The 14,340-nt window shown below is 42.9% G+C and overlaps 1 protein-coding gene across 2 annotated transcripts in view; it reads right to left on the bottom strand.

The window, feature by feature from the left end:
* Window positions 1–361: 361 nt before the first annotated feature.
* Window positions 362–14,340, bottom strand: part of LOC144667974 (beta-1,4 N-acetylgalactosaminyltransferase 2-like) — a 39,562-nt gene continuing 25,583 nt past the window's right edge. For both annotated transcript variants that reach the window (XM_078529639.1, XM_078529640.1), the window contains 5 exons: window positions 14,223–14,309; window positions 13,931–14,118; window positions 6,849–6,989; window positions 5,474–5,699; window positions 362–2,609 (listed from right to left, as the gene is read on the bottom strand). In XM_078529639.1, coding sequence (XP_078385765.1) covers window positions 2,398–2,609; window positions 5,474–5,699; window positions 6,849–6,989; window positions 13,931–14,118; window positions 14,223–14,309 — 854 coding nt within the window. In that variant the 3' untranslated portion in view covers window positions 362–2,397. The remainder of the gene's footprint in view (window positions 2,610–5,473; window positions 5,700–6,848; window positions 6,990–13,930; window positions 14,119–14,222; window positions 14,310–14,340) is intronic.

Here is a 14,340-nt window from a genome sequence, read left to right as displayed (position 1 = left end):
ATGCAAAGATCACAAAGGAATCCCAACTCCATTCCCACCATCAATAGTACTGATGAGCATTGCTCACAATGATTTTCTTAATGGCAAGCATTCCAGGTTGCATTGGCACTTCTTCATCTAGCTACAGTGAACTTGTAGGTTAACAAATATCCTGGACATTTTTGCAACCTCCAGTTCTGACTCTTATGCTCCATCGGTCTCCACATAAAGGGGCACTTGTGATCTTAGCTTTTTTGTAGAATACCATCCAACAAATCTCACTCTGAGTGAGATCCATCTTGCTTGATCGGACTGCTCAAAATAAGAATCAGTATGAATATAGACGTACAAATAATTCTCTTGATTCAAACCACAACATGTATTTGCATTGACCATGAAGATACTTTATTTGAAAGAATAGTTTTTCAACATTTTAATTTTCTATTGTGCAAATTTAAATTTCACACACACCATTCTTAAAAATTAGTGAATCAAGACAGCAGAATTCAATAATATTTATATTAACCAATACCCGAATAATTAATAATACCAAAAATAGCCCATGATAAAATTATCATTTGACACGTATGAAATGTTTGTACAATGTTCATTAAAATTAATTTCCAGAGAAGCTAAAGAGAAAGCTTAAAGTTGACTGTTCAAACCAGGAACTAAGAATCTTTCTGGTCCCTCTCTACAATCCTATAGAAGTACCAAATAGAAGAAACCTGCAGAACTGCCATTATGGATTTGCTACACATGGGGTGATCATCTAAATTCTTACCTCATTATTTTCTCTTTACCCACTCAATGATTTAATGTTTTGGAATTCCTTATAAGTGATTTCACAATGTGTTAAGTGAGAAAAGCGCTGGCTGATTTAATACTCAGCTATATAGACCAATAGGTCTGAAGTTCTCAATCTTACTTTCATTATCTATTTCAACCTGGGCTGCATTGGGTGTTACCATTGAGATATATTCCTTTGTGGCAAAGGAAAAAACAGCCTGGGCTCTCATACTGGTCAATTGCATTGACCCTCTGCTGGAAAATGTTTTTTTGTGAACATTAGATAAAAATATTATTGGCCTTGGTTGAGTTGCACGCCATGGTAAACTAGCTTGCTTGCACTTGCAATCTGGGTTCATCCACGAGTAATTACCAGTTGACTGAAGTATGCAGTTAGCCATTGATGCCATAGATTATTGGAGAGATTCCCCTTGGTCTGTGCCGAAGTGAAGTGGATTGTGAGTGCACAGTGAATATTGAGAAAAAAATGGGAGGGTTCCTTCTGAGCTCCAATATTCACTGTGCTTTATCAAGGCAAAGTCTATCAAGTGACATGAAGTACAATGACAAGTAAATATAACAACTTGTATCCTTCGCATAATGAGACATCCCAATGTGCTTCAAAGAATTGTATTCAGACATCAACAACAATTTTCATTTATTTAGTACACTATACAGTAAAATGTCCCAAGGTGCTTCACAAAGATGAAAATTTTAAAAGTGAGGCATTGATGGACCAGGACCCAATATACATTAGTGGGCATGTGGATGATGGATAAGCAGAACATGGCACATGTTAGAATATGGCCAACAGAATTTTGGATGAGCTCAAGTTTATGGAAGGTGGAAGGTGGGAAGTCTGGAGGTAGCAAAGGGAGGGATGAGACTTTTAGCAGCTGATGAAGTAGCAGAGGTGGATGCAGGTAGTCTTGGTGATGGACAGAATATGTAGTCAGAAGTAAAAACAGAAAATGCAGGAAAAACTCAACAGGTCTGGCCGAATCTGTGGAGAGAGAAACAGAGTTAATGTTTTGAGTTCGTATGACTCTTCTTCAGCAGCTCTGAAGAAGAGTCATACGGACTTGAAACTTTAACTCTGTTTCTCTCTCCACAGATGCTGCCAGACCTGCTGAGTTTTTCCAGCATTTTCTGTTTTTATTTCAGACTTCCAGCATCCGCAGTATTTTACTTTATCATTTATGTGGTCAGAAGCTCAGCTTATGGTCAAATAGGATGCGAAGTTTACGAGCAGTTTGGCTGAGACAATGACTAGGAAGGGGGGGAGGAATTTGTAGCTAGGGGAAGATGTTTGTGGCAGGAGTCAAAGAAATAGCTTCAATCTTCCCAAAGTTTACAAGGTGGACTGCAGCAGTTCAAGAAGGCAGCTCACCACCACCTTCTCAAGGGCAATTAGAGATGGGCAACAAATGCTGACCTTACCGGTGAAGCTCACATTCCATGAAAGAATTGAAAAAGAGTTTAATTGCAGGAAATTTCAATTCATCCGGGAGTGGGTGTCAAAGAAGCAGTTTGACAACATAGAGGCAGTGGAGGGGTTGAGAGAGGCAGTGATGAATTTGAGCTTGGTGTCGTCAGTGGGAAACCTGGGGCTGTGCTCAACCATAACCATTAAATCTTGGTATAACATTTTAAGTGGTTTTTGAAATAATGTAGAGCAAGTTTGTAATCTGAGTCATGCTTAGAGGGCTGTCTAAATTTTGCATATTTTTGTTCAACTGCTTTCACTGAGTCTTCTGTTGCACTTGCCCTTGTCTGATGGCTAACGGTGACATCATTGCACGATCCCACAAGCAATCTGCCAAGACCATCAATGAAAAACTCTAGGAATAATTCAAATTCAATTTTGTTGGTAAAATCATTGATATAGAAAAATTTAACTTAGTCATAAAATAGCACAGAATGAAAATGGCTGTTATCAATCTATCAAGCCTACTTCTTTTGCACACCATCTACATTATCATGGAACCTTTTCCATCCATTAAATGTCCTATGAGAAAGTTGTGTTTAATAAACTCCATTCTTCAAAAATATACCAAGCCAAGTTCACTGATTTTGGCTGGCTGTGATCCACAAGCATGTCTGGACTCTGAGGCTTTGTTCCTGATTTTAAAATGTGGTGTGGGGGTTGGAGGGTGAGTTGGTGCGGTGTGGGGGTGAGTGGGGTGGGGTGGGGGGTGGGTAGGAATGGTGTGTGTGAGCCTCAAAAAGGCAGTTATGTCGAGACCTGACTGATCTTAATGGCAGGGGTTCATTTAAAGAAAAATTCCCACAGCCCCACCTGACACCCAGTGAGGTCCAGAAGCTGGTCTGTGATTGGGAGTGGAAAATTGCCAGTAGGGCCCATAGGGACAGTCCCAGCACTTAGTGGGAAGAAGCATTTGAAGGCAATCAGGGACTGAGGTTGCAATGTGTTTGAGCGTGAAGCAGGATGGGAATGAAGCAACCTCAGTTCGGTAAGTCAACTCAGCCTAATTATAACCCTTCCTATGCACCATTCAGTGCTGACTTTCATTTATTAGCTTATACCTCTCCAAATGCCAATTAATTTTGTCCCAGATTATTGTCTTCACATGTTTCCCAGCCACTGATGTTAGACCGATCAGCCTATATTCGCAGGGTTTATCCTTTCCCCCCCTTTTTTTTAAACAGGGATGTAACATTTGCAATCCTCCGGACCTCTGGCAATACCCCCATTTCCTTGGAGGAATGGAGGATTTCGGCCTAATCCCATGCATTTTTACTTTGAGGATTCCCAAGCTTTTAAGTGCATCTTTTTCATCTATTATTATCCTCTCCAAAACCTTCACACCCTTCTTAAAGTGTGGTGCTTGTCTGGGGCTGAACTAGTGGTTTATATTGGCTAAGCATTAGTTCCTGGCTTTTGCACTCTATACCTCCATTTATAAAATGTACAAATATGCTCCTCTATCCCTTTGCCAATATATAGTGGCCTATCATATGCATCAGGTAGTGTAATAGCACCACTATTGTTCCTTAATTCTATCCAAATAGTCTCTGTCTCTAGCCCTTCAGCTACATCAACTACATCATCCCTCTCCAGTGGTATAATAATTTCTATTGTCAATTCCATTTTGTAAGTTATTATAGAATCTGCTTCCAGCACCCACTCAGGCAGGTTAAAACAAAATCTCCTCATCTCCTCTTTGGTTCTTTTGCCAATTATCTTAAATCTCTGTTCTCTAATTATTGGCCCTCTGCTAGTGGAAACAATTTCTCTTCATTAAATTCCTTCATGATTTTGAACACCTCTAGTAAATCTCCTTTAATCCTCTCTGTGCACAGAAGAACAATTCCATCTTCCCTATTGCCTTCACATAAGTGAAGATTCTTATCCCTTGTACCATTTCAATAAATCTCCACTGGATTCTCTTCGAGGTCTTGTTATCTTTCCTCCAGTCAGTTGCCCAGAATAGGACACAATTCTCCAGCTGAGGCCTAACCAGTGATGTATAAATGTTATGATCTGAAATCTCAGCTGAATGTGCAACTATCATCCATAATGCTAATCATTAGGTTAGTTGTGGTTATGGTAATGTTATGGTAAAGTATGTCAAACATGAAAGGACTCCTGAACTAACAATGACCTATTACTGTACAGAAAGAAGGTAGCATTAATTTCCTGTATTCATTTTTCAAAATATCTAGTTTCATTTTCAATTCTTGCTTTTTAGTTCCATGATCAAGTGATAAAAAAGTCTAATATTTCTTCGGACAAAATAGACTACTTGAAATCATGGGTTGGATTTTCTGTTTGGGGTCGGGATCAGACAGGGGTCCCAACCCCGCACTGTGTTGGAATAATCACCTGATGGGGATGGGCAATAAATACTAGCCTAGCTAGCGATGCCCACATCCTGTGAACAAATAAAAAAGGCACAAATTTTTTGTAGGATTGGTGAGTTGATGACCAGAAGGTGTGCTCACTATCCAACCAAGGACAGTGGGTGATGCTGAAGGGCCAATAGGAGGGACCCCAGCAGTAAAAGGGGTGAAGACTGCTGTTGCAGGTAAGAGACAGGGAGGGCACCTCAGTATGGAGGCACCCCCTCAGCACTTTGAAAACATATAGAAGTAAAAATTGCCACAGCTGCCAGGTCACCATTGTGTAAGGGGAGTCCCTCTATAGAGCGGGTTGCCGCTGCAGCTGTGGTAACTTTTCATCATTCGGTAGCGTGTAGAGGTGATGGTGGTGGTGGGGACTTGGTGTTTTAAAAGTAATCCAGAGGGTTAGTCCCTGGTCTGCCGCTGGGAGGCCAATTCTTGTCTCTGGCTGTGTTTTGGCTACTGTAGGGGTCCGTTTACAGACTGGAAACTTCCAGTCGGTGGAGGAGAGGGGCCTTAATATCGTCTTAATTGGCTCAATATGCTGCTTGCTGCTTGTGGGTATGGAGCTGTCTGGACCCAACCCAGCCTCCTAGAGAACATCCAGGTCTCTAGACCATGCCGCAAAGCAACACGTGGGTCGGCGGCAGGAAATTCCAGGCCTACCCTCTCCTGTTCCTGACCCCATCTTGTCATGAAAATCCTGCCCCCTGTTCATGGTAAATTTTGGTTCCCACGATTGTCACTAGACATGAAGACAAACAAACCTGAATAATACCTGAATATCACTATTTACTAGCATTATTAAGAGAGGGAAAGCACAATTGAATGGTTCATTTACCTGAGTGAGCTACCCTTGCCAATCGAGGATCAAATCCAACACTCAGTATCTTCGTTGTCCTGGCCAGAAAGAAGTTCACTACACCATTGGTTATCACACAGTTTGGAAACCCATCCAGTGCATGAAAGCCACCAGGCTTGGAAAACAAGCAGTCTCCATCATCGTCATTTCCTTTTTCATACCAGAGCTTAAACTGGAATTTATTACCATTCACTGAGGCACCAACCTAAGGCCAAATCATATTTCTTGTTATTCGAGAAATTGTACATTGTCTCTTTATTGCATTATCTATTTTTCCTATGAACACCAGGGTCTATGTTTTCCTCTCTTGGGTAAGTTTAAAGAAACAGACGTTTGTAAAGTTGTGGGTAAATTTTTTTGGGAAGATTCTTTAACATTGATTACAGCTAATTGTCTTTCAGGCCTTTTCTGATGGAAGCAAGACATTTACCCCATTATTGTTAGCAAGTCATGCGAGCCTCCTGCTGCATTTCCTACATTGCAGGAGTGACTACTATGAATTAACTGAGTTAGGAGCTCAGATGCAGGGGTTTCTTGAATCTCCTGCACTTTTTAACTGCAGGATATCTTTAAATTTTTTTCTCTGATTGACAAGGTATCTGCCGTAGAGTAGGATAGCCTGCAGCACAAGGATGTAGCCAAGCTGAGACCTGGTAGGTCTCGTGGTAATGGGGTGGGGGTAGGAGAGATAGTGGTTGGGAGCGTCTGATTACTGGGTACAGGGATGGCAGTCAGGATGATTTGATTGTGGGTCGGGCATGAGTAGACAGATCACAGGGAGAGAGTGTGTAGGTAAGCTTGTTGGGCTGCGCAAAAAGACTCCTGCTCCTCCTGGCCCAAAAGCACTGCAATAAAGGCACTTACCTTACAGGTTCAACCCTTCTTGCCTCCTTTCTACCCCAATGCCAGGAAAACAGGGAAACTTAAAATCAAGGCATGCAGCGTATTAAAATATTTAAATAACCAATCTCTTCCTGAGGAGAATTGGTCACCTGTCCCAAGTCCCTTGTCCCACATCTGCTGAAATGGGAAGTGGGTGGATTTGAGACAGATTGAGTTCCTGTTTCAGATTTTCAGATTTTTAGCCTCGTAGCTGAACCGAACTCATCAGTTTTTGGGAGGTAAATATAACCTTTATAAATTTTTTTTCACGTCTCATTCTAGGAATGATTTTGAGCTACAAGATAATAAGTGGAAATCATTTTTTGCAGCTACAAAAAAAATCAACATAACATCAATAGTTATGTCCTCTGTACAAATGAAAATTCATTTCTGGAATGTATCAAACTGAAATGTTCATCAGATTGAAATATTTGAAATACATGCCTTCACTTCCCTCCAGTTCCAAACTTACCACATCCAAGCTTGTGTTTTCCAATACTTCCACCAGTTTTTCTAATTTTGTATCTTTTGTGAATAAAAAATCTTCATCGACCCAAAGAAGGTATTTAGTTGTGACCTGAGAAGCAGCCAAGTTTCTTCCAGCAAACCACCCCTGAGAGGAAAAAAATAGCATGAGGTTCAAGATCAATAAACGTGGATAATTTGGCTCTTTGAAATTGGTTTGATTGCAAGTATGCCTCGAGAATGATCTTGTGTATAGTTAAATGAGAATGATGGCAGTAGGATTGCTCTGTTCTCCAGTATTTTCTTTCTCCCTTGATCCCTCCCAGTCTTCTAATTCAACTCGATGGTTTGTAAATCTCACGGCCTTTACTTATGAAGGGCACTGTCCAAAATCTGGAATGGAGGGGAAACCTGATATGCCAGTTAACAGTGAACAAGAATTGTAGAAAGACTGCGACTCACTGAAAGGAGCTAACCCTTCTACAATAATGAAGCAAACTGAAATTAATCATAGAGAAAAGGCACAATTAGTCTTAATACCAGCAGAAATAGTGACCTGAAATTTGGCTTACACAGCTTTTGGTAATAGAGGTTGTGATTTGCAACTTGCCCCCGCTGGTTTCATTGGAGGTGAACTTCATGTAGGTTTGATCCTGCCACCACCTTACTATGATTTTAGTGTAGGGCCAAGCGTCTGCCATGCTGCTGGCTACCTCTGCACTATGCAGGGGCTGTGCAATATTGTGTGAAAGTATGTAGTGCAGTCAGCCTTCTGTTCTTAAAGGTAGTCTGTCTCTCTTAAAGGCAAGCTGCATTGAATAATATTTGCTACAATTTACAACACGGAAAATGGGACACCAGGGCAGAAAGAGGGTTACAGTGTGATGGATTTGGCACTGGAGGCATTAGTGGTGGAGATGGGCAGGAGGAAAGATGTCATGGTGCCATGGGAAGAAGGAAGCCCTCAAGGAACATCCTCAGAAGGAAGTGGGAGCAGATGGCTTGGGATTTCAATTTCTAACATCTAGCCTCAAGGACCTGTCAAAGTGCCATAAGAAGTCTAATGACTCACTTGGGTGGTCAATGTCAGTGAATGCATCTTCACCTCTCATGCTGTTCAATGCACCACACTTTCAACACATACCCAGCAGCAGTTCCTGACACCCAGGACTCATACCTAACATACACACACCTACCAATGCTGCTAGCCTTATACCCACCATTCGATACCTCCACACACCTCCAGCTATTCAGCTATAGTAGGCACATCACCCAAACACAGTGCCACACAATCATTGACATTCTTCCCTCTTTTTTGCAGGTCAAGGTAGCACACAATAGAATGGAGCAGAGCAGGTTAGGGGTCAAGGCTGCCTGCATCTCCTGAGCCCTACGGATGATGTGGCTGTCAGCATTATGAGGCTGGCTGTCGCAGGGCCCACGTCATCAGGTAACGCTGGGAACATTGAGGCTGACGGTATGTTCCTGCCTTATGCACTTTCTCAATTTCTAGTTCACCCTTATCCTGAGATCTGGTATGATGAGCAGGTTGCTGATGAAGTGACCGTGGACGTCTTGCTTCACATTCCACTTTCTTCGCTCCAACCCTCCCCTTCTGATTTTCTGTTTCTGGACACCCAAGAGCCGTTGTCTGCCCGGCCACAGTAGCCCCGAGGTGAAGAGAGAGAGCAACAGGACAGCTTTGATGAAGAGGCCTCGCCACTTGATCAGACACTCACGGCCATCAGCTCAGATAGTGGCACTGCATGTACTTACAGGCTATTATAGAGCTGTGACCAATAAATGATGAGTCAGCAGGCATGAGTGGAATGCAGTTAGGCCAGGGGAAAAGGATGGTTTATGTGGCAGCTCACCAGAGGGCAAGGTCATAGCTGAATCCTGTTGCAGAGGACTCAGATGAAGACCACGGTGGGATAGCAGAGAATAGAGTTCTGTTGGGCAAGAATAACGTGCATTGGCTGGCCTGCCAGGCAGCCTCTTGTCACCGTTAAGGAACATGGATGAGTCTGGCTCCAGTATAGCAGATACCATTACGCAGAGCTTGCCTGTTTCTCAACCTCTATTCCGTCTCCCTGTCGTGTCTACGGAAACCAAACTCATGCCCATTTACTCTTATTAAATCAAAACCAGGTGAACATTTAGTTTTACTAATTGAGATTATTGTATTGTTTTATTTGTGAAAAACTACTTGCAATATTCTTTCAAATAAGAATTAAAAGCCAGGTGATTGTGTTTACTTCAAAAGAAGCCTTTGTTCTTAGTTTAATTAGTTACTTAAATTGGCAGGATTATTCTGTTATTCTACTATTCTGTAGCCTCTATAGCTGTTTTGTGATAAGATTTTGTAAATTGGTCACAGTGACCCAAGTCAAATCAGAATGTATTTGACTTCCAGCATTATGAAACAAAGTCAAATGTGCTTTTTTTAAAAACTGGCTAACTTAATATATAAAAATGGCTGTGCATTGTCCTAAAGCTGTAAACTGTTATGCCATTGTATTTTAGTTGATAATATCTTTAAGATGGATCTATCTTCATTCATAGTGGATAAAAGTAGCCTCTGTACTCGTTTCAATGGAGAAGGAAAACAGATGAATTGATTTTTCTGTATTCTGAGCTTATTGCCGTATGTGCAGTTTTTGCTTATGGAAAACGGCTGAAAATGAAATCAGTAATGGCAAAATATCGCTTTTTATCAATGTGACCCAAGGGCACTTTGATCTTTGGTTGGTATCATGTATTTAGAGAGAGCAGGACTTTGCATTTAGAATATATTTTAACTTCCAATTAGTCGGGTGCATACGTGACATGTAACTGGTTTGTCAGAGCCCTCGGATACAGGTGAAGAAAACAGATCACGTATAGGTAACAGCATGGTACGGCCAGAAAATAAAAATGCATATAAAGTGGTAATTTTACTGACTATATCAGTTTTATAATTAAATGTTTATAATTAAAAGTGATAGAAGATAGCATTCTGTTACCAAGAAGCATGAGACTGCTGATATTCACTGTGCTACATTTAAGTGTTTCATTTTGTTCCAATTCTGTTTAAATGGCTAGTGCAGGGTGGATGAGAGCTCTGATGAACCATGTGTGAGGAATCACAATTGTCTTGTGCTTTAAATGGTGTAGGGATTAAATAGATTAATGAGCAAAACATGAATAAATAACAACCATAATAATGAGTGACTTCAATTATCTAAGGATAGGCTGAGGGTAAGGTAATGGAAGTAGCACAGCTTCTACAATATGTTCTGTATCAGTATGTTTAGTCCACTAAGAAATGGACCCTGTCCCTCACCCTACTATCTATTCATGATATTATATTTCTGTTTTAAGGCATGCCTGGTTTTTTTTTTTGTACCAAGCCTTATCAAATATCTATCTGCCCAATTGGTCACTTCAGAGATAAAGTTTGAGAAGTGGTAAACAAAATCATCATACAAAAATAATCACTTATATGAGGTTCCATTTTATTTTCAAATGCCCGCTAAATGTGAAATCCATGTTTCCAAATCCACCCTTGGCCTTGACTCTCTGCAACCTTCTCCAGCCCTGCAGCACTCTTTGATCTCAGCACTTTTCCGATTCTATGAAAAATGCAAAGGCCGCCTGGGCTCTTCGCCTGCCCATCAGCCTTAAGGTTGGACGGGCAGCTCGTTTAACTATTTTAATTAGTTTTTAACAGGCTTTAATAGGGCTTTGACAGTTCATCAGACCTGCAGCCAACTCGTCTGTGCACCCGCCGAACTGAAAATCTAAATGATGCGTGGTGACGTCGGGACGCCCGCCCGATGTCACCGCGCATCATTTTACGTGTCGGTGAGCGGGCCCCACCCCCGCTCGCCGACCGGAAAATTCTTCCCCTTATGTGGCTCAGTATTTTGTTTGGTGATGTTTCTGTGAAGTTTTACAGGTGGGAAGGGACTGGACAAGGGGAGAGAGAAGGGAGATCTTTTCATTGAGAACTGTCGGCGTGACATTAGTCGTCTTAATTTCTCTGCTCCTCTCACCCATTCTAACCTGTCTCTCTCTGAACTTTCCGCACTCCGTTCTCTCAGGTCCAACCCCAACATTGTCATCAAACCCGCTGACAAGGGTGGTGCTGTTGTTGTCTGGCGCACTGACCTCTACCTCGCGGAGGCCGAGCGTCAACTCGCAGACACTTCCTCCTACCTCTCCCTGAACCATGACCCCCCCACTGAACATCAAGCCATTGTTTCCAGGACTGTCACTGACCTCATCTCCTCTGGAGATCTTCCTCCCACAGCTTCCAACCTGATAGTCACCCAACCTCGGACGGCCCGCTTCTACCTCCTACCTAAAATCCACAAACAGAACTGTCCCGGCAGACCGATCGTGTCAGCCTGTTCCTGCCCCACGGAACTCATTTCTCGTTATCTTGACTCCCTTCTCTCTCCCCTTGTCCAATTCCTTCCCACTTACATCCGTGATTCCTCTGACACCTTACGTCACATCAACAATTTCCAGTTCCCTGGCCCCAACCGCTTCCTCTTCACCATGACTGTCCAATCCCTCTACACCTCCATCCCCCACCAGGATGGTCTGAGGGCCCTTAGCTTCTTACTTGAACAGAGGCCCGAACAATCCCCATCCACCACTACTCTCCTCCGTCTGGCTGAACTTGTTCTCACACTGAACAATTTCTCCTTTAACTCCTTTCACTTCCTCCAAATAAAAGGTGTGGCTATGGGTACGCGCATGGGCCCCAGCTATGCCTGTCTCTTTATGAGGTATGTGGAACATTCCTTGTTCCAGTCCTACTCTGGCCCCCTCCCACAACTCTTTCTCCGGTACATCAATAATTACTTCGGTGCTGCTTCATGCTCTCGTCGGGACGTGGAAAAATTTATTAATTTTGCTTCCAATCTCCACCCCTCCATCACTTTCACATGGTCCATCTCTGACACTTCCCTTCCTTGACCTCTCTGTCTCAATTTCTGGTGATAGACTGTCCACCAATATCCATTACAAGCCTACCGACTCCCACAGCTACCTCGACTACAGCTCCTCACACCCCGCTTCCTGTAAAGACTCCATCCCATTCTCTCAGTTCCTTCGCCTCCGTTGCATCTGTTCTGATGATGCTACCTTCAAAAACAGTTCCTCTGACATGTCCTCCTTCTTCCTTAGCCGAGGTTTTCCACCCACGGTCGTTGACAGAGCCCTCAACCGTGTCTGGCCCATCTCCCGCGCATCCACCCTCACGCCTTCTCCTCCCTCCCAGAAACATGATAGTGTCCCCCTTGTCCTCACTTATCACCCCACCAGCCTCTGCATTCAAAGGATCATCCTCCGCCAACTCCAGCATGATGCCACCACCAAACACATCTTCCCTTCACCCCCCACCGGCGGCATTCCGTAGGGATCGTTCCCTCCGGGACACCCTGGTCCACTCCTCCATCACCCCCTACTCCTCAACCCCCACCTATGGTACCTCCCCATGCCCACGCAGAAGATGCAACACCTGCCCCTTCACTTCCTCTCTCCTCACCGTCCAAGGGCCCAAACACTCCTTTCATGTGAAGCAGCATTTCACTTGCACGTCCCTCAATTTAGTCTACTGCATTCGTTGCTCCCAATGCGGTCTCCTCTACATTGGAGAGACCAAACGCAAACTGGGCGACCGCTTTGCAGAACACCTGCGGTCTGTCCGCAAGAAAGACCCAAACCTCCCTGTCGCTTGCCATTTTAACACTCCACCCTGCTCTCTTGCCCACATGTCTGTCCTTGGCTTGCTGCATTGTTCCAGTGAAGCCCAACGCAAACTGGAGGAACAGCACCTCATCTTCCGACTAGGCACTTTACAGCCTTCCGGACTGAATATTGAATTCAACAACTTTAGATCTTGAACTCCCTCCCCCATCCCCACCCCCTTTCCATTTCTTCCCCCTCCCTTTTGTTTTTTCCAATAATTTATATAGATTTTTCTTTTCCCACCTATTTCCATTGTTTTTCTTTCCCCCGTCCCCACTAGAGCTGTACCTTGAGTGTCCTGCCATCCATTCTTAATTAGCACATTCTCTTAGATAATATCACCACCTTTTACACATCTTTGTTCCTTTGTCTGTGACATCTTTTGATTATCTGCTCCTATCACTGTTTGCTTGTCCCTACAACTAACCCCCCCCCACTTCTCTCCCACCACCCCCCCCCACCTTAAACCAGCTTTTATTTCACCCCTCTCCTAACTTTACTCAGTTCTGCTGAAGGGTCATGAGGACTCAAAACGTCAACTCTTTTCTTCTCCACCGATGCTGCCAGACCTGCTGAGATTTTCCAGGTAATTCTGTTTTTATCTCAAAAGGTGGCCCAGGATCAACTCAGACCAGTCCTGGCTCCCCAGGCATCACCTATTGGCAGGCTCAGTAGGTGAATTGGCCAATTGCTCACCCTTCCAGGGGATGTGAACTGAAATGATGCATCTGCTTAGTGCGTTTTTTAAATTTGTTTATGGGATGTGGGTGTCACTGCTAAGCCAGTATTTATTTCCCAATCCCTAATTTCCCTTGGAGGGCATTTTTAAGAGTCACACATAGGGCATTAGTGAACCAGTTTTTACAACAGTTGACAATGGTCACCATTAGACTTATAATACCAGCTATTTATTGAATTCAAATTCCACCATCTGCCATGGTGGGATTCAAACCCGGGTCCTCCAGAGCATTACCCTGGATCTCTGGATCACCAGTCTAGTGACAACACCACTACGCCATCACATCCCCTTTGCAGTTCACTGGAATCATACTATTGAGCCTGGGGCCAAGCGTGGCTCAGGTTCATAGCAGTTCGATTGAGCAAGTGAACATCTGCTTGGCTGGCTGGCTTCGTGCTCATTTTGGGTCGTCTGAAAATAAGTAAACTTGATTTGGTCTTTGTACAATATTTGCAGACTGCATTGGAACAATGAAGGTTGAGGTTGCAGTAAATAGGTCAAAGAAATCAGTCATGGTATCATATGATACCAATTCATTGAATTGTGCTTTGAAATTTAATTTTGGTTTAAAGCCTGTATAGAATATAAATTGAAAATCTTTACTGTACTTTTGCGAACGGCATTATGTATTGTTCAATGTGGGGTCCTTCAATTTTTTCAGGAATTTCACTGTCGTCTGCAATGATTATTTTCATGTTTGGGTAAAATCTTCGAATACTAGCTATCAAGATTCGAAGCTTATGATATCTTAAGAACGTCTTTGTTGTGATGGTTACCAAGGAATTGATGTTACTGTCTGGAATACGAAAAGACAATCAAAGTTAGTTGAAGAAACAAATGTGATGAAAATGTGCTGATCAAATCTCTGATGTTTATAACCCAACTTCAAACTAAATTTACCTTGTCCAGGATCAAACAACCGTGGCATTGGGGGCTGTCTGATAATAATCGGAAATTCAGCAGCATGCTCTTCAAACTGAAAAGACACTTTTGTAAAAAGAAAAAAAAAATGTAAAAT

The sequence above is a fragment of the Cetorhinus maximus genome, chromosome 25 (assembly GCF_964194155.1).
Source record: "Cetorhinus maximus chromosome 25, sCetMax3.hap1.1, whole genome shotgun sequence".
Taxonomy (NCBI): domain Eukaryota; kingdom Metazoa; phylum Chordata; class Chondrichthyes; order Lamniformes; family Cetorhinidae; genus Cetorhinus; species Cetorhinus maximus.
This window is presented reverse-complemented; position numbering and strand designations above follow the sequence as displayed.